This window comes from Marmota marmota, unplaced genomic scaffold (assembly GCF_001458135.2).
Source record: "Marmota marmota marmota unplaced genomic scaffold, marMar, whole genome shotgun sequence".
Lineage (NCBI taxonomy): Eukaryota > Metazoa > Chordata > Mammalia > Rodentia > Sciuridae > Marmota > Marmota marmota.
In genome coordinates, this window is record NW_025999949.1 from 5,137,146 (window position 1) to 5,158,305 (window position 21,160).

The window sequence follows — 21,160 nt, forward strand, 5'->3', positions numbered from 1 at the left end:
AGGCAGCGGGCGGGCGATCATTCGCCGGCGGGCGGGCGGTCTCCAGCCGCCCAGTCATGCGGGCAGCGGGTGGGCTGCCGCCGGCGGGCGGGCGATCTCCAGCCGCCCAGTCGCGAGGCCCTGGCCTCTAGTCCCCTGGTTTCTCCTGCTAATCCTGGCTTCTTCTGCTAGACCAGTCTTCCCCTGAGTGATGCCTCTCGGCAGTTCAAACTGTACTCTGGGCCTGCCGTTTGCTGTGTGTGGAGGTTGGCTATTGGGAACCCCAGCACTCTATTGTTTTGATTTTTCCCGCTTGGCCCTCCCCTAGCGCTGGCAAGACAGGTTTCGTTTTTGCTGCTGATGGGAGGAGGAGTTGGAGGTCAAGTGTCTCTAACTTTCCCCGTGTCTTTATGTAGGCTCGTTTTGATAATCCCTCCCCGGGAAAGCGTAGGAGAGATTTTATGAGAATTCCCTGTTGTATGGGAGATGGGTTGAGTAACAGACACCTGTTTTATTGTTGCAATCTGTCGGAGACTGGCGGTGGTTACGTCAGCTCTCCAAGATGGTGGCCGCTGGCTTCCTTGGTGGAGTTTCCGTTGTGGGTGATAGAACTGGACCATTTCCTTCCCCGCCTGAAATCCCGAACTCAGCCTGGGGCTCAGTGAGGGCACAGCCGGCAGGATTCCACAGAATCCGTAGCAACGATTCTCTCTGCTTGCTGGTCGCTTCTCGGCAGCACCCCGCCGTCTGTAGCTGCGGCGTGGGCCGCGCGGATCAGTCAGCCTGGATCTCCGGTCGCACAGTTGGCTCGTGTTTGAGATTCAATTACCGGACCTCGGTGCTGGAAATCCTTCCTCTAGGTTTCGGTGCACCCCCATTTTGCTGTAAATTCCTAACAAGTTAGTTTTTTGTCGTTCTAACTCATTATTCACCTGTGCAGTGACGCGGTACACGGGGTGTGATGCACTCTATTCGCAGCCATCTGGGAGAGTCCTCTGTAAAATATTAACAGGCATTAGTTATTGTTAGTTGTGGAGCAGGCTGAACGAATGTTAGCTTCGCTTGTTTGCCTGAAGTCTGAACACTCAACCCCACTCTAGGCTGAACACTCAACCCCACTCAAGGTTGAACATTTGATTCCCACCCCTCTGGTGAAATAAACCCCACATCTGACCCCTGCTCTGTCTGCCTGAAGGCAGAAGATGACACCCTTAGCAACTACTGTATGATCTAATCACTGCACGCCAACAAGGAAGCTTGCAGACCTAGAGACCCTATTAGATTTTGGCTATAGAAACTCTCTCTTGATAGGACCCCCTCTCGTGCTCTCTCTTCTCTCACTTTCACTCTCTCTCATTCTCCCTCTCACTCTTCTCTCTTACCCTTTGTTTTTCCCTTCTCTCCCCCCTCCCTTTGTGTGTGTTAATCAGACACTGCCACAATAAAGGTCTTTTGGTTGCTCTGAGTGTCGTGGTCAGTTTTCTTTTAGTTATAATGAAAATACAAAGTGAAATTAATAAAAGTAAAAACATATTTAGCTTGTATATACTTTTGAACCTTGGCTGAGTTATACATTATATTTTCTTTTTGAGATCACAGTATTCTTTCCAATAAAGTTAATCTTTGAATATAACTTTAAATCAACTGAAATCTGGCCTACTTTGAAGTCATTTTGATATGCGGAGGCAGAGTCTTATCTCAGGTAAGGCAGGGCTCTTCACAATCTTAGGTAAAGTGTTTTAGTTTTAAAGGTGATCTTTTTTTTCTCTTTTTAGATATCATTTTATAAAGTTTATATATATTGTTTCCTGACTCTGTATGAATGTTAGCTAGCACAATACAACATAATTAAGGAAAGGCTGGGAGCCCCCTTTTTTTAATGTGTGGAAAAGTGGCAAAATGTTTTATAGTATTAACCTTTAAATAGATCAGGCTCTCATTACTTTTAAAAATACCTTTAAATTTTTATATCCCAATGTAAAAGGTAACATAAAGTTTGGTTAAAAAACATCAAATAATATAAATAAATCCCCAATAAAAATCTATTATCCTTATAAGTTTAAAATTACCATTACAGACAACTTTAGTTTGGAGAACACCAGCTTGATAAAAATGTTTCTTTAAACCTTTTACCTTAAAGACTTGTATACTTGAAAGATATGAACACACTTAATATGTAAAGAAGAGTAATGTACCTCAATTCCATTGATGTTTTTATATTAACCAAGGTTAGCTTTTAAAGAAAAATCTAGACTCTGTAATGTAGGACAATATTTTAAAATAACAGTTGCTGTTTAATCACAGATGTACAAACCTTAATTTCTCCAAGATTAGTTGCTCTAGAGGGTAAAACTTAACAGACACAATGTAATTAATATTTTTAGAAGTTTTTGTCATTTTAACATATAACTATATCAGTACATTAATATTTGTCTTTACGGAACAACCTTAAATAATTTTAACTATTTGTGTTACATATATAACCAATTTAGTTACATATAAATCTTTTAATATTTTTCTTTTATTTATAGACCTTTATATTACTAATTAGACCATTTTGTTGTTTACTTAGATGTATTATAATTATACTTTACCAGATAAAGACTTTTTACTTGGAAACGTTTTTCATTAATTATATTTTTATATTTAGAACTTTTTAATAATTTTTAATCCATTAATCCTTCTTTCTGTTTGTACCTTGAAATAACCCTTGTAAATTTCTGAATTTAGATAAATTAATCCATTTTAATAAGATGAAATATTTTGTTATTTACAGTACTTTAATTGAAATGCAGCTGAAACCTCTTGACTCCTTGTATGTAGAATTATACCTTTTGGGACTTTTAATTTATACTAACTTTGTTTTTATGATAACACAAAATAATTTAAATTTCTTTTTAGTTTATCAATTTATGAAAACATCAACATTGTTTAAGTATTTTACCTTATGGAATTTAAGGAGTTAAGAGTAGTTGATATTATATTTAACAGTTAGCATTTTAACTTTGTAAAACAGATGTCTCTAACAAACACATCCATGATTAATTTCATATACGTTTGGAAATAATTTACATATCTTTTTTTTTAAAACAAGGTATCAGACAAGTGTATTGAATAGTATTAGTAACCTTTTTTTCCTGTTGAAGAAAAATCCTAGAGAGACGGATATCAGACACTTTATAGACATTAACATTTTAATAGCTGTTTAACCATCTAGAAACAAAACTGTGTATTAGTAACTTTAAAGACATTTGTACTTTTATTTATTTTTCCCAATTTAAATTGAACCTTTTAAATCATATTAACCAAAGGTATTGGATCCATTTTTTAAAAATTTTAATTCAGGAGCTCATATGTCAATTTTTTTTGTACCAAATATATGTAGACATGGCAATACATGTAGACGGACAGTACCCTTGTGCACCCACACAAAGCAAACAAACAAAAGTCTTGTACCTTATTTTTTAAACCTATTAGATTGAGAGTTAACCATTGCAAATTGGCCTTAGAATAAAGCAGAGTGTAATCAGAAGAACATATTAAGCTAGGTGTATTGGATCAAAATTATGAGTTTTTTTCCTTTCTTTTTAAAATTTATTTCTTATATAGATGACAATAGTGGAGTGCATTATATTCATAATTATCCATTCACAGCACATTTTTTTTTGTAACTCTATATAAAGTATGTTCACGCCAAATTATGCCATTATACATGAGCTCTCTTATTTATTTATTTTTTGCATATAATTCTTAATACACCTAACAAATATAGAATTTTTTAAAAAAGTTTTTCTGACCTTTTTCCTGAGGTGGTCCTGTTCATCAAAGCTGAAAAGAGTTAAGGGAACATAGACAAATGAAGGGGTCTTATTTTTCCTGAAGGAACTTCCCAAAGATGCAGCAGCTCCATTGGTCTCCTTGGGAGAGTCCCCAGGTTGGGGTCCCATTCTAAATTGGTTTTTCTGGTTTCTTGGATAGCAGCCACCAAATTTTAGCCTGACTTTGAAAAATCTTTGGACCATTTTTAATAGTTGGGAATTATTCATGCTTACAAATACTGAGAGACAAAAGCCAAATTTCCTAGACAAAATTATGCTTTTTGTTATACAATTTAGGAATAATAATTTTATAAAACACTTTAGTTTTAATCTGTCCTCTATAGAAACTGACATGATTTACCTTGTTGGCCACCTGGCCCAGTTTCTAAATGAAGGCGATCTCTAGAATGCCTTTTTCTTTTTACCTTTAGCTTTTACTTTTGACAATTCTTTTAGTCCTGTTGGCAGCACTTTACATTTTAATGCAAGCTTTAGTGAGCACAGTTAAAACTGTTTTAACCGTTTTTTCCCCATTAGAAACAAACTGAGGTACAAATTAACACAGAACACAAAGGGAACAAACAAAACAAACCAACAAAGTCCTGAAAATTGTTAAGAAAACAAGTTAAAGGGGTACAGTTAGAGATCTCTGTAGAGCTTCCTTGTCCCATGATGTTGGTGGAGCGAAGGAGTCCTGATGAAAGAAGAGTGGTTATGAGAACAAGAAAAGGGCCCACACACAACACACGGACAGATAAACACAAGACAAATGGCTGGCGAACAGACACTGGACAAGAGACAAACAGTTAGGCAGACGCTGGAGAAACGACAAACAGTGGTACAGATGTAGGACAAGCAACAATCAATGAGGTCACACAGGGAGACCTCTAATGGGGCAGAGACCACATCTTGTCCTGCCCCCAGGAACAGATGAGGCCCTACAGGGAGGCATCCAGTGGGACAGAGAGGAGGGCTCCGCCTGCTCCTAGATAGAGACAGATGAGGTCACACAGGGAGACCTCCAGTGGGGCAGAGACAGTGACTCATCCTGCCACCAGGCACAGGTGAGGCCCCACTAGGAGGCCTCCAGGGAGACAGTGACAATGTCTCCTCCGTCCTAGGAAAGGTGTAAGCTAGTGCATTCAATCTGACCTTGTCCCCAGAGGAGTAGACTCACCAGATCTGACAGGCCCGCAGGAGGCTTATCAGAGTTTCCTAGGACAAATTGGAGTCGCCCTGGGAGTGAGGCTGCGGAATGTCTCTCAGCAGCTCCCCACTACTCCAGGGTCTAGGTCCAAAGGCCCATCGTTGGAGGCAAATTTGGCGTGAGGGTAGGGAAGAAATGGATCCCGGGCGAGCCTCCAGATGTTATAGTTAAAGCTTTGTCCCGGGGTTTCATAAACTGACTTCCAGACCACTCACGTATAATCGAATCAAGCCTTTATTGAAGCACACCAGTGGCGACTGACCAGAACATAAAGCTGTTCCCCTGATCAGCCCCAACAATTTCAAGGGCGCTCCTTATAAACCTGAAAACCTCAAAAGGGATGTTCGGGGATCTAGCCAATTCAAGCAAGCCAGGTTACAGAAGCGGGAGAGTGCAGTCAAGCGGCGGGAAGCCTAACCAATCACAGTTAGCCCAATCACCTCAATTACAGAACAGAGCCCCTTTACCCTAGTTACAGAAACAATGCCCCATTAGATAGTTCCATGTTCTTAAAGGTTTCTATGGCAAAAGGAAAAGAACATCTTGCCTCAGTCATGACCCTTGTAGTTGGCATGGTTGTTTTACAGAATGGAGTCAAAACAAAATGGAGTCACATTTGCTTTTACTATCACAAAGAAAAGTGTTTTCCAAAGTTTAAATGAGCTTAGTTCCTCTCCATATTGTCACATATTTTAAGTAGTTTTCACCTGCTTCAGCTCACCTGTTCAACCAATTATCTGTGTACCATAATAATCTATGGGTACTATTATCTAAAGAAGCAAGTCTGTCTATGAATACTCTGTTGGTTCCAATTTGGGGTTATTTTTCTTCAGGAATCTTTAGGTGATTTCAAGGGTTTTTAATCAAGTGATGTAGTTAGTACACCTCTACTGTGAAAGGAAAGCTTTCTAGGAGTAGATGGTGTGAGTAACTTCAAGGGATAAGATATCTAGGTATTCTTAAAAATTAATCTATCTGAGAACATTTTCTGCTTGGATTTCCTTTTCTAGCTCACTTTTACAATTTCTTTTCTACTTTTTTTTTTTTAGATTTATTGATTTTTTTTAAATACACGACAGTGGAATGCATTACAATTTTTATTACACATATAGAGTACAGTTTTTCATATCTTTGTATATAGAGTGTGTTCACACCATTCATGCCTTTATACATGTACTTTTTTGTGCATTACAATTCTTATTATACATATACACCACGATTTTTCATATCTGTTTATAAAGTATGTTGACACCCAAATTGAGTCTTCATACATGTACTTTGGATAATGATGTCCATTACATTCCACCGCCCTTGCTAATCCCCTGCCCCCTACCTTTCCCTTTCACCCCTCTTCCCTATCTAGAATTCATCTAATCCTTCCATGCTCCCCCTCCCTACCCCACTATGTCAGCCTCCTTATATCAGAGAAAACATTTGGCATTTTTGGGGGGGGATTGACTAACTTCACTTAGCATTATCTTTTCTGATGCCATCCATTTACATGCAGATGCCATGATTTTATTCTCTTTTAATGCTGAGTAAAATTCCATTGTGTATATATGCCACACTTTTTTTAATCCATTCATCCACTGAAGGGCATCTAGGTTGGCTCCACAGTTTAGCTCTTGTGAATTGTGCTGCTATAAACATTGATGTGGCTGTGTCCCTGTAGTATGTTGTTTTAAAGTCCTTTGGGTATAGACTGAGGAGAGGGATAGGTGGTTCCATTCCCAGATTTCCAAGGAATCTCTATGCTGCTTTCCATATTGGCTGTATCAATTTGCAGTCCCACCAGCAATGTATGAGTGTACCTTTTCCCCCACATTCTCTCCAACACTAATTGTTGTTTGTCTTCATAATAGCTGCCATTCTGACTGAAGTGAGATGATATCTTATAGTAGTTTTGATTTGCATTTCTCTGATTGCTAGAGATGATGAGCATTTTTTCATATATTTGTTGATTAATTGTATATCATCTTCTGAGAAGTATCTGTTCAGGTCCTTGGCCCATTTGTTGATTGGTTATTTGTTTGTTTGTTTGTTTGTTTGGTACTTAGCTTTTTGAGTTCTTTATATACCCTAGAGATTAGTGCTCTATCTGATGTGGGAGGGGTAAAAATTTGCTCCCAGGATGTAGGCTCTCTGTTCACCTCACAGATTGTTCTTTTGCTGAGAAGAAACTTTTTAGTTTTATTCTGTCCCATTTATTGATTCTTGGTTTTAATTCTTGTGCTATATTAAGTCTTATTAAGGAAGTTGGGGCCTAATCCCACATGATGAAGATTAGGGCCTACTTTTTCTTCTATTAGACACAGAGTCTCTGGTTTAATTCTTAGGTTCTTGATCCATTTTGAATTAAATTTTGGGCATGGTGAGAGATATGGGTTTAATTTCATTTTGTTGCATATGGATTTCCAGTTTTCCCAGCACCATTTGTTGAAGATGCCATCTTTTCTCCAGTGCACATTTTTGGCACCTTTGTCTAATATAAGATAATTGTAATTTTGTGGGTTAGTCTCTGTGTTCTCTATTCTTTACCATTGGTCTACCAGTCTGTTTTAGTGCCAATACCATGCTGTTTTTGTTGTTATTGTTCCTTAGTGTAGTTTAAGGTCTAGTATAGTGATACCACCTGCTTCACTCTTCCTGCTAAGGATTGCTTTAGCTATTCTGGGTCTCTTATTTTTTCAGATCAATTTTATGAATGTTTTTTCTATTTCTATGAGGAATGCCATTGGGGTTTTGATCAGAATTGCATTTTATCTGTACAGTGCTTTTGGTATTGTGGTCATTTTCATTGTATTAATTCTGCCTATCCAAGAGCAAGGTAGATCTTTCCATCTTCTACAGTCTTCTTGGATTTCTCTCTTCAGGGTTCTGTAGTTTTCATTGTATAGTTCTTTCACCTCTTTCGTTAAGTTGATTCCCAAGTATCTTTTTTTTTTTTTTTGAGGTTATTGTGAATGGGGTAGTTTTTCTCATTTCCTTCTCAGAGGCTTTGTCACTGATATATAGAAATGTCTTTGATTTCTGGGTGTTGATTTTGTATTCTGCTAGTTTGCTGAATTCATTTACTAGTTCTAGAAGTTTCTAGTGAAGTTTTTTGGGTTTTCTAGATATAGAATCATATCATCAGCAAATAGTGCTAATTTAAGTTCTTTTCCTATAAATATCCCTTGGATTTCTTTCGTCTAATTGCTCTGGCCAGTGTTTCAAGAACTATGTAGGATAGAAGTAGCCAAAGAGGGCATTTTTGTCTTGTTCCAGTTTTTAGAGGGAATGCCTTCTATTTTTCTCCATTTAGAATGATGTTGGCCGAGGCTCAGCATAGATAGCCTTTTCTATGATGAGACATGTTCCTGTTATTCCTAATCCTAATAGAGACTATTTAATTGTTTAAGGTATAAAGGAATTCAGGATAGCACCAAAACTACAGTATGATAAAGCTGATAGTAGGCAAGGGAGCACAAAGTGAGTAGAGTGCAGGCAAGAAATGTAACATAGGCTAGATATTAGTCATGAATTCCTTTATCCCCTTTTAAATGTTATACCCAATATACCTCACCCAATTCCTTTTAAAGTATTCCTTACAAAAATCTTTAGCTTCACATTAACCAAAGAATAATGAAATGATGTTTTAAGTTAAAATAAGAACTTATTAATAATGCTTATTTTTAAGACTAGGACATTATATTCATCTTTTGAAGTCTTTTCTAATTCCCTTTCAATAAAATTGATAGCAAACCACTTAATCTCACTTAGTCCAGGACAGATGTTGTATGTATTTTCTATTGCTGAAACAGTCCCCAGATCTGCACCTCCTAAAATATTTAACTTTTTAAATAGCAATACTTTTTATTTTTTTGTCATCTACTACAGAAACCCAGGAATCATCTCAGGCTTCTTTTCTTTATCACTCTTTCCTCACATTTTTTTTCAAAATTATCATTTCTTCCCTAATTACTGACTGCTTTTTTAGGCTCTTCTATCACTTAGACCAATTAGTCTCCTAACTAATCTCTCTGCTCCAGTCTTGGCTTCTCAAACACATTTTCATGCACTGCTATAGTGATGTTCGTTAAACGCAGATCTGGTTATTTTTCCCTCTGTATAAAAAACACTCATCAATTCCTCATTTCCTGAGTTAATGAAGTTTTTAATGGCATAAAACCCCTTAATACTGTGATACCATTCCCTGCATGAGCTTCACTCCATTCCAGATGTTCCAATTTAACTATGCTACCTGCATTTCTCTTAAATCATCTTCACCAATATCTCATATGCTTTTGCTCATCCTGCTACTGTTATCTAACATATTCCTTTTTCTTTCCTAACATATTCCTTTTTCTTTCCCATAGACCCCACCCCACAATCCTTTCCTACTTACTGAATACTTAAGGTTTTTTTTTTTTTGACTTAAGCATCATTTTATTTATGATCTTTTTTTGAGTATCCCATGTGAAATAATCACTTGCTCTTTTGTGCCACAATGGATTATACAGACTTAATCTAGTATTCTTAACATTTTATTATTATTAATTGATTACAATCACTTTAATTTCCCTATACTACTTGTAGGTTTCTTTGTATTTTGGTATGTAATAGGTCAGTGCATATTACTTGTTGAATGAATGAATGAAAGAAAGTAATCTGGTATACTTATCATGGGAAGGTTAGTCTGGGTTAGACATTGTCTTTCAATCTAGCTCCTTGATGTAGCTCAGTACCATGGCATGCTTTCTTGAAGATGGAAATCCAAAATTATGGATAAAAAAGGTAAACTATACAGGCTGAATTTAATTGTTGTTGTTCTTTAAAAAAACAAACCAAACTTGAGAGAGAATATTACAGTGGCATGAAACATTTAAAAAATCTTCAAATTGATTAGGGAAGGCCAAGAAGAAGAAAGAGAAATATGGTAGTTTTAAGTACAGGGAATATAGAACATTACTGTAGAAGGAAGCATCTGTCTTTTTAGCAATACATAGAGGAAATAATGGGAGAAAGATCAAGCATATGAAGAATGACTCTGAGGGGAAACTGACATTAATTTCATAGAAGATGGGGGAACTAATAATGGATAGTTGCACAAAGTGGTTTTAGTAGATTTAGCCTGAAATTATGCCATGACTTTTAAGAGAAAATATCTGAGGGAAGAGTAATAGAACCAATGATGTAAGTGATAATGAGATGTAGACTGGAAATAACACGTTGATTTTGGGGAGAAGCAAGGTGATTGGTTATTAGCAGAAGTAATAAGCAGTAAAGGTGGCCATATTGATTATAAACATAGTAGGCATAAAATTAGAAAATAAAATCAAATATTAATCATATTTAAAAGAAATTTTAAATTTTATTTATACTATTACATATTTATCAAATAATTTGAGTATATGTTAAATTATCATTAACCTTCTAAGTCCAGGAATGATGATCTAGAATAATTTATTAATAAATTAAATCATAGAGATAAGAAATACAAAGCCAACATAGGATACCATAGTGTATAAAAGTAGCATTGTGCAGTGGTTACAGCACCACCTCTGAAGTGAAACAAAGTTTGAATCCTAGCTTTGTTACTGGACAGCTTTGTGAATTTGTACAAGATCTTTAATCTCTCTCCACTTCAGATTCTTCATCTGTAAGTAGAGATAATAATAGTACCCGTCTTACAAGGCTATTGTGAAGGTAAAACAAATCAATATTTATGAAGCACTTTGTCATATATCTGGCATGTAGTAAATACTATAGAAATATTTTGTAATGGTTTTTATGCTAATAGACTTTTTCTTACCTATTATATATACCACTCATTGTGCTAGGTGGCTTAGATAATCATATTGGATCAGTGTATTCCTTTTTGCATACATAAACTGAGTCTTCTGTAATTAATAAGCTTAAATATGGAAAGTAATTTTAATTTTTAATTGAACAGTTTAGTCTTTGATTTTTAAAAATAGATGAAATATAAACCTGAGATAAACATCCAGATGATTCAGGTTGATTTAAAAATTAATTCATTCTTATGTTTTTTTTTTTTTTTTTTTTTTTTTTTTTTTTTTTTTTTTNTCATGACTAATATCTAGCCTATGTTACATTTCTTGCCTGCACTCTACTCACTTTGTGCTCCCTTGCCTACTATCAGCTTTATCATACTGTAGTTTTGGTGCTATCCTGAATTCCTTTATACCTTAAACAATTAAATAGTCTCTATTAGGATTAGGAATAACAGGAACATGTCTCATCATAGAAAAGGCTATCTATGCTGAGCCTCGGCCAACATCATTCTAAATGGAGAAAAATAGAAGGCATTCCCTCTAAAAACTGGAACAAGACAAAAATGCCCTCTTTGGCTACTTCTATCCTACATAGTTCTTGAAACACTGGCCAGAGCAATTAGACGAAAGAAATCCAAGGGATATTTATAGGAAAAGAACTTAAATTAGCACTATTTGCTGATGATATGATTCTATATCTAGAAAACCCAAAAAACTTCACTAGAAACTTCTAGAACTAGTAAATGAATTCAGCAAACTAGCAGAATACAAAATCAACACCCAGAAATCAAAGACATTTCTATATATCAGTGACAAAGCCTCTGAGAAGGAAATGAGAAAAACTACCCCATTCACAATAACCTCAAAAAAAAAAAAACCTTAAGTATTCAGTAAGTAGGAAAGTGAGTGTGTGGGGTGGTCCTGGGGATTGAACCCAGGGCTTTCTGCATGTGAGGCAGGCACTCTACCAACTGAGCTGTATCCCCAGCACTCCCAAATCATTCTTATGTTTAACATAAAAGTATTTTTCTGTAGCAATATACTTTCTATATGTCACATGAGATTTTAATCAACCATTGTACTTGGTAATCTTTTGTACTGGTACATTACATTTGATTTTTTGATAACACAATTCCAGTTTGAGTGTTAATGAGGTAGTTTTGACAATTACAGTGAGATTCTGACATGATTGCATTACTAAAATCTGATTAGAGGATGTGGCCATCTCTTTGTTTAAAATTTTCTTTTCTTTAGAAGGCTTGCCAATTTGTAAAGAAGGACCATTTTGCTTAGCAGCCATCATGCCCATTCTTCCCTTTTCCTGTAATAACGTCCTTGGGAAATTTTGTTCATTTCTATAGCTTCAAATACTCTACATATGCGGTAGATTTATAAAAATTTCACCAGAGTATTCTCCTGACGTGCAGATCCAACGGCATAGTTGCCTACTGAAACTCTCTGCTTGAGTGTATTATAGTCACCTGAAAGTCACGTTATCTGTGTCTAAAGTCATTATTTCTCCCAAACATGCTCTGCTTGTGTGTGTGTGTGTGTGTGTGTGTGTGTGTGTGTGTGAGAGAGAGAGAGAGAGAGAGAGAGAGAGAGAATATATATATGAATGTGTTTTTTTAAGTAATTGTCCTTTTATCTTCCCAGTTGGCCAGTTATTCTTCTTTACTTTCTATTTCTCAATCAAGTCTTCAGAGGCCTTACTCCTTATCTCTTAAATCAGTCCACTTTTCTCTATTCCTCCTGTTACCCCCAGTTTAGTTCTTGCCACACTCACCTTGTTTTTTATCCAAAATGTTGCAGCAAATTCCTAATTGTTCTTCCAGCTTCTAGACTTGCCTCCTTGGAATTCAGTCTGTACATCATAGTGGAGTGAACACTCACTGGTAGTTAATAATATTATTTATAAATTATATGGTATTGAATTTTTCTATTGAAAGACAATAAGATATGTGAGTATTTCATGTATATTTTGTAGCTAAGTATATTATAGCTGAAACTAAACTTGTTTTATCTGCTAATGGGTATTTACTATTAATGATGGTTTTATTTCCTTTTTTTCCCCTGTTCTCTGAAATGTGCATTACCTTGTGGAAGTGTTATGCTTCTGCATTTTTGCCACATATAGTAAACAATGGAACTTCAGTTCAACTATATCTGTTAATCTAGTCACTTAAAATTACTTGTAGTTTCAAATTTGTCTGTCTGTTTGTGTTTTGTGCTTTTTGCATATGCCATGGTCTTGGAAGAAATATTTTCCCTCACTAGTCTCCCTGAGATTCTTTTCATTATTCTTTAAAGCCCTGTTTATGTTTCAGATTCTTTTTATTCCTTCTTTCTCCAAGTACTGTGATCTTTTATATTATTTGTATTTCCATAGTGCTTTGCTGTTCTCTTACTTTCAAAAATTTCTCTATTGTGCAATGATTTGTTTCTCTCTCACCATATTTAGTTCCTTGAATTCCTTAAAGGCAGAAACTATCTCACTTATTTATTTTTTTATTTTTTGATGTCTCAGCCATCTAATGTATCTGATCCATATGTAATGACTGTTCTGTGAAAGACTTTTATTGAACTAAATGGTTTGGTGATGTTTTTGATTGTAGACAATAGCTGTTATATCATATTTAGCTTTAACATTTATGATAAATAAAGCAGTCAAGAACACAGTGATGTAAAGAATACAATCCTCTCCCTTCTATATAATATCCCATTTAAAAAAATTTTTTTTAACATTTTTTTTTAGTTGTAGTTGGATACAATAATTTACTTATTTATTTTATGTAGTGCTGAGGATCAAACCCAGGGCCTCGCCTGTGCTATGAGAGTGCTCTACCGCTGAGCCATAACCCCAGCCACTAATATCCTATTTTTTTTTAACAGACTAGACTATCAGGTTTGGAATTATGGGCCAGGCCCTATACTGAGAGCTTTTCATGTTATTTTACTTAATTCTCAAAAAACCCTATAAAGTAAATATTAATTCTTTGTTTTGTACATGAAGAAGTAAAGGATAGATAGCTTAGGGAAATTATGCAAGATATACAGCAAGATTTTAAGATAGGTCTGTGTGATTGCTATTCTTCTCAGTCACAAATGTTGTACTACAACCTGTATTTAAAAGGAAAAGCAATACTTCAAAATACATGATTTTGTTTTTAATTTATATAACTTCCTATATCAAGTTATTATTGCATTAGTATTTTTATCATAATTATTTTATATTAAAAAGATGTAACAATTGGGTTTAGTTTTAGGTATATCTAAATAGGGTCTTTTGACTAAACTACATCTTACCATTTTATTTTTTACATTTTCAATAGTGGTAAGTTATGACCCACAATTGCTAATTATAATAATATTATATCTTTAGTGACTTATTGCAGTTAAATTTTTCTTTGTAGCCACATTGTGTAATAGATTTTAAGCTAATATGTCAGAAATAACTTTTAGAAGCAATATGCATAATTCATGTAAAATTATATTTTGTTTAATTTTGATAGTAGATGATGAAATTATTGATAAACAATGAGGCTATGTTTTATTATCTTTGTACTTAAAAACTTTATTACTAAATATTTTTTGTTTTTTCCTTTAACTTAATTAGGATTTTCTTTGTGAAAAAGACAATATATTTTTCTGATATTTGTGTATTTAATTGCTTTTATGGAAACTATTTTGTTTATATATTGTAGTAGCATGCTTTTGCTTGAATTGTATTAAATATATGGAAAAATGTCCCTCCTAAATTTTTAATTTTAAATCTAAACTTTTAGATTTCAGTCAAAATGTGATTTAAACATTTTCAGAATTTTTATTTCATTAGAAAACTCTTATTTGTTTTAAGAATGGAATTAATAATTTCTTTTTTGTTTTGTCTTTTCTGTCTTTTTTAACTTGCTTTCGTGGATAATCACACCAGGAGGACAAAGTGGTTAGAGTCTTTTTTTTTTCCTGTCTAATATGATTTTTTCCTTGTTGTTGTTATTGCCAGTTTTAGTTTTATAGCTATGTTCAATTTAAGTGTTTTGTTACAGTTGTATTGCATGGTAGTTGCTAAGCATTATGGCATACTTAAGCATGCTGATTTTACTGAAAAACACATTTTATTTTGATGAAAATTAATTATCTGATTTTTAAAGAGGCTTGGCTTTTTAGAATTTAATATTTTTTCAATATCTCATAGAATTCCTCATTGTGATAAGAACTCCTTTAATCTTGCAATGTTTCCCTAAACTCATCATTGTACTGATGGGTTTATAAAAGAAACTTCTGACTTAGTTAAAAGTAAATCTTTGTAATAATAAGTTACAATAACATTGAAAATGGGTTTACTGAAGTATATATTTGGCAGTTGATAATATTTAACATTTTTCTTGATAATATGTTTTAGAATTTGATAAAATATCTGCCTTATATCCTCATGTTTACATTAGGTATATTTATAATTTAAAAATAGATGACACAGGTGGATATGACTAGACTTTAGGCTGGACTTTATTAATCTGCTACTGTTCTACCATGAGGTGTTAGATTTGGATTTAGATCTCTTCTGGAGACTGGGTCACTACAGGTAGACACAACCTTTCTATTTTGGTTTATTTTGATGAATCAAACTAAACCTAGAAGTCTCTTCAAGTTGTCCAATTTCAAATTGGCATAAAACCCTAAGAAACACCCTTTAACTGAGATCTTCTAAGCAGTATCTTCTTTTGTTAAACATTTTAAGCCTTTTTGTTCCTTTCAAATTCTCAATTATTTGTTTGAGGGTAATGCATGTGTTGGCAAATACTGAATGTGGGTTTAGAATGAAATTTCTGAGCAGAAAAGAGGACACTGCAATTTCTGTCTTTTATTCCCCCCAAACTTTAGAGGCAGTTGTTACTATATATGGGTCAATTTCTGTAAACATGTCTCAAATTGTGCATCATCCTTGATCCAGGGTAGTTTCCCCAGAGAACCTATGAGCTTTCTACCAGTCCATTATACTAGCTAACAGTTAACACAATTCAGGCAATTCATTACCTTTAGAATCTCTAGTGCTACTTTCATGGCCAGAGTTAACACAGAAAGCATAATGATCTAATTAGTGCCTGTGGTTTCTATAATGAATTGACATAGACATACCTATCCCAAAAATGAGGCACTTAATGATGAAATCTCAGCTATAGAAATGACTTTCATGTACTGACAAGATTTCATAGTTATTAGCCTATATTTTAATTAAGGATTGAATGACAGATGAAAGTATACTGTGATAAAATTTCTGTGAATTTGGAACATTGGAAATAAAATTCAATAAGCCTTATTATGATATTCTATATACAGTACTGTTTAATAGAGCTTTAAGCAATGTGAAACTTTTTTATATATTCACTATCCAACAGAGTAGTTTCCAGTCACAAGTAGTTCTTGACACTTGAAAATGGTCTAGACTGAGAAATTGAATATTAAATTTTAATTAATTTAAATTTAAATAGTCACATGTGGCTAATGTCTAGAGAAACCCTAAACATAGATAACAAACATTCTCTGCAAGAGTCTGGAAGAATATAAAACTTAGCTTCCCTTGCAACTGGTAATGGCTTTGTGACACAGTTCTAACAAATGGATAGAAGAAAATTTCTGAAGGCTTCTGGAATGATAAAAAAGATGTAGCTAGCACTGTCTTTTAATGCAAAGGTGATGACTGCCATTTGTGAAGATGAGGGAAAGGCCAAGACTATTGGAGTCATCAATCATGACATTATTGAGCCTGATATTCGAGAAAGTGTCAGTGGTTCTGAAGAGTGGCAGATCTGAAACTTGAAAGATGAGAAATTTGTTGTTTGGATAAAGAAGATAAAAAGAGGAGTTAAAGATGACAACTATATGTTTGCTATCATTTCACAGTTACCTTGTGTGTGTGTGCAGTGAGAGCATTTAAGATTTACTTTCTGAGCAAATTTCAATTTTATGATAGAGTATTATTAATTTTAGTTACGTTTTATATATATAGGTCTTGAGAATATATTCATTTTGCATAACTTAAAACTTTATACTCTTTGACCAACATCTACCCATTTCCCTCCTCCCCTATCCCCTGGAAACCACCATCTTACTCTGTTTCCATGAGTTTGACTTTTTAAGAGAAATTATGCAGTAGTTTTGTTTTTGTACTGGTTTATTTCACTTAGTATAATGTCCTCCAGGTTCATCTATGTTGTTGCAAATGACAGGATTTCCTTCTTTTGGAAGGCTGAATAATATTCCATTATATATAAGTACCACATTTACTTTATCCATTCATGTGTTGATGAATACTTAAGTGGATTTCATATCTTAGCTATTGTGAATAATGCGGCAATGAATATGAGAATGCAAATATCTCTTTGACATACTATGTACATTAGCTTTGGGGATATTACATATCACATACACAGATATATATACACACACACACACACACACACACACACAGATATATTCATATGTGTGTGTGTGTGTGTGTGTATAATCTCCAGTATATATGGCAATCCCAAAATAGTATTTGTATTTACCATAAGGCTTATATAAAGCATATTATAATTGTAAAAGTCTATTTTAAGGAAATAGTAACTTTGCATACAAAAACTGCACACTTTAATTTCTCCTTTCATATTTTATATTAATGATTTTTTTTGTATTTTTTACTCATTGACAAGTTATTATGGCCATAATTGTTTTGAACATTTTGTCCCTTAATTCTTATACTGGAGTAAGTAGTGATTAGCATACCACTACTATAGTGTTTGGGTATTCTGATTCTTGCCTTTAAAGTAAGTTTAGCACTTTCATATTGTTTCATGTTGTTAGCCAGTGTCCTCTCATTTCAGTTTTAGCATGTCTTCTAAGAAAATTCTAGTGTTGATAAACTCCTCAGCTTTTGTTTGTATGTGAAAGTCTTTATCTTCCCTTCATGTTTGAAGGATAGTTTTGCTGGGTATATTATACCTTATTGGCAGGTTTTTACTTTTTTTTTTTGGTCACCATTTTCAATATATCATCCTACTTTGTCCTGGCTTGCAAAATTTCTTCTGAGAAATCTATTGACACTTTTGTTGGGATTCCCATTTTTTTTGTAACAAGTCACTTTTCTCTTGCTGCTTTCAAAATTCTCTTTGTCTTTTGACTTTTGAGAACTTGATTATAATTTGTTTTAGTAGAAATCTATGGTTATTTTTTAATTTAAAGCAGTTTATTGTAATGTAATACACATATAATTCATCCTTTTAAAGGGTACAATCCAATGTTTTTTTTTAATATGTTCACAGACTTTGCAGCCATTACCACAATTTTAGAGTATTTTTATCACCCAAGAAACTCCATAACAGTTAGCAATCATTTTCAATTTCTACCTCCCATGTCTTTTCTTATTTCTGAACCCCTGGTCCCAGGCAATTAATTTTACTTATTTTTATTTGCCCTTTTGGGACTTTTCTTCCTTCTTCTCTGTGTTTGCATGTCTTTTGTCAAACATTCCCCCTTCCCTCTGTAATCACTATTTTATTCTTTTTTTTTTAATATTTATTTTTTAGTATTCGGTGGACACAATATCTTTATTTTATTTGTATGCGGTGCTGAGGATCGAACCCAGCGCCCCGTGCATGCCAGGCGAGCACATTACCACTTGAGCCACATTCCCAGTCCTCACTATTCTATTCTGACCTTCCAGGATATCAGCTTTTTTAGTGTCCACATATGAAGGTAATCATATGATATTTATCTTTCTGTATGAGGATTTTTTCACATGATGTTCTCCATGTTCATGTTACCGACAGGCATTTGTTCTTTTTCATGGTCAAATAACATTTCATTGTGTATATATACTACATTTTCTTAACTCATTCATTCCTTGATGGACACCTAGATTGATTCCATCTTTTGGCTATTGTGAATAGTACTACAGTAAACATAGGTGTGCAGATATCTCTTCAGGATGCTGATTTCATTTCCTATGAATATATATCCAATAGTGGGGTTACTGGATCATATGGCAGTTCTATTTTTAACTTTTTGAGAAGAGACTCACCAACATTTTGATTGAAGCTTTAGTATTATTAAAATGTAGAAGATTGTGTCAGGCATATAAAAGGAACTTAGCTAACACTGGCTGCATCAGTCCTGGTGATTCTTTATCTGTTTACATCAGCTTCCTCTCTTTTGATCTGGTCATTTAATCTGGTCATTTCAAAGAGAACTTTGAAAGTAAAATTGAACAGTTAAATTAAATATTGTGACAATTATCTCTTTATAATGTGTTCCCCACGCCTCAGTATACATTCTAAGGGGCTGCTTTCTGTGTGTGTCTCAGGGACCAATAGTTTCTAGCACCAAAGTATAGTACAAATCTAATAGTGTTCATTGTCGCAGGGTATTATTTGTATTATAGATTATATCTTTAAGAGCCATTGGTGTATATCTTGGGGTCTGTTACACTGTTAAGGCTTGCTCTTATATTGTGTGGTGAAAGTAGATGAAAATGTGCATAGGCAATAAAAAAAGTATGCTCTTACCTGGAGTGTTCTACAAGTATAGGTAAATATAACTTGAAATAGGAATTAAAGTTCAGCATTTTGTTACATCAAACTAACTGGATCTTAACTATTTGAGACCCCACCAGAGTGTAATTAACCTGGGAATTGACCGAATTGGATCTCTAAGAATAGCTCTGTATTAACTTTATCGGTCCACAAAGTTAAGTGACCGCGGTTTTCAATGAATAAGTAGTGATTCCTCAGAGACTTGTGTCTGCTCGGGAGGATTTGCTGGTTTAATTTTTTGTCTAAAATTTATTTTTAAGTACTTATAATAGAATTTGCTGAGTTGTTTGTGTGCCTTTTAAAAATGATGGAGCATTGTTCTTCAAACTGAGGGTTGGCTTATTTAGTTGAAGATGGAACCAAGTGAGGCTAGTGTTAAACCAACTAGGATTTATTGTCCTGTTGAAAGAGCAGGGTAATGGCTAATTAAAAGTAAGTCAAGATTTTCTGGGCGTAGCAGGCGGAATTAGGGGTGAGAAGCGGCTGTAACGCTGAGCCGAGCAGTCAGAAGGTAGATATTGCGAAGTGGCTGGGTGGGCACCCTGCGAGGGGTGGGATGAGGGGATCGCCACTGTCCAGGCGGTGAAGCACAAGATCCAGGTTCTGAAACAGCAAGCTGAGGATACAGAGGACAGGGATGACCGTCTCCAGCTGGAAGTTGAGGAAGAAAGGCTGGCCTGGGAACAGGCTGAGGCTAAGGCAGCCTCCTTGAACCGCAGGGTCTAACTAGTTGAAGAGGAGCTAATGAGCGCCTAGCTAATGCCCTGTAAAAGCTGGAGGAAGCAGAAAAAGCTGCTGATGAGAACGAGAGAGGTATGAAGGTTATTGAAAACCAGGCTCCAAAAGATGAAGAAAAGATGGAACTCCAGGAAATCCAACTCAAAGAAGCTAAGCACATTACAGAAGAAGCAGATAGGAAGTATGAAGAGGTGACTCATAAGTTAGTAATTATTGAAGGAGACTTGGAACCTACAGAGGAACGAGCTGAGCTGGCAGAGTCCCGTTGCTGAGAGATGGATGATCAGATCAGACTGATGGACCAGAACTTGAAGTGTCTGAATGCTGGTGAAGCATTCAAAAAGAAGACAAATATGAGGAAGAAATAAAGATTCTTAATTGATAAACTCAAGGAGGCAGAGACCCATGCTGAGTTTGCTGAGAGATAGGTAGCCAAACTAAAAAAGACAATTGATGATTTGGAAGATAAACTGAAATGCACCAAAGAGGAGCATCTCTGTACACAAAGGATGCTGGGCCAGACTCTGTTTGACCTGAATGAGAGGTAGAGCTCCCCAGTCCTGCCCTGCTGCTGCTCCTCCCTCTGATCTTGACTCCGCCTGATGCCCACCAGCCAGAAGCTGACCTTGAAACTGAGGGCTGATCTTTAACTGGAAGGCTGCTTTCTCCTTTCAACACCCCCTTTACTCCCACCCCCTTGTCTTTTTCACAAACTGTCTCTGCTTCTTCCCAGAGATTCCAGCTGGACTAGAGGCTGAGCACCATTGGGAGCAACATTTAATGTGAGCACAGTGCAAAGTGTCTTTAAAAGCCTGTTGTGATGTACACATTTTGTAATTACTTTTTTTTTTATTGTTACAGTAACCATTTGTAAAACATTACAAATAATTTTATAGCTCTGAAGCAGCAATTTAATTCCCTTCTCACTTTTGGCAGGTAACTTTTCAGTCTCTGTAGAGGAGGAAAAGAAGAATGGGCCTGCCTTACTGAGAGCCAAACAGCCCAGGGAAAGACTCACTGCTCTGTGCAATGGGAAACCTCATTGCTCTGTGCCAAGTTATCAGCCAAACC

General features: G+C 35.2%; 1 protein-coding gene and 1 pseudogene across 39 annotated transcripts in view; both read left to right on the forward strand.

Moving 5' to 3' along the window:
* Nucleotides 1-21,160, forward strand: part of Rims2 (regulating synaptic membrane exocytosis 2) — a 546,345-nt gene that overhangs the window by 103,784 nt on the left and 421,401 nt on the right. For 33 of the 39 annotated variants that reach the window (XM_048801953.1, XM_048801957.1, XM_048801965.1 and 30 more), the window contains one exon: nt 14,713-14,724. The exons of the other annotated variants lie outside the window; for them this stretch is intronic. In XM_048801953.1, coding sequence (XP_048657910.1) covers nt 14,713-14,724 — 12 coding nt within the window. The remainder of the gene's footprint in view (nt 1-14,712; nt 14,725-21,160) is intronic. 39 annotated transcript variants of the gene reach the window in all.
* On the forward strand, nt 19,290-20,779 carry LOC107142747 (annotated as a pseudogene).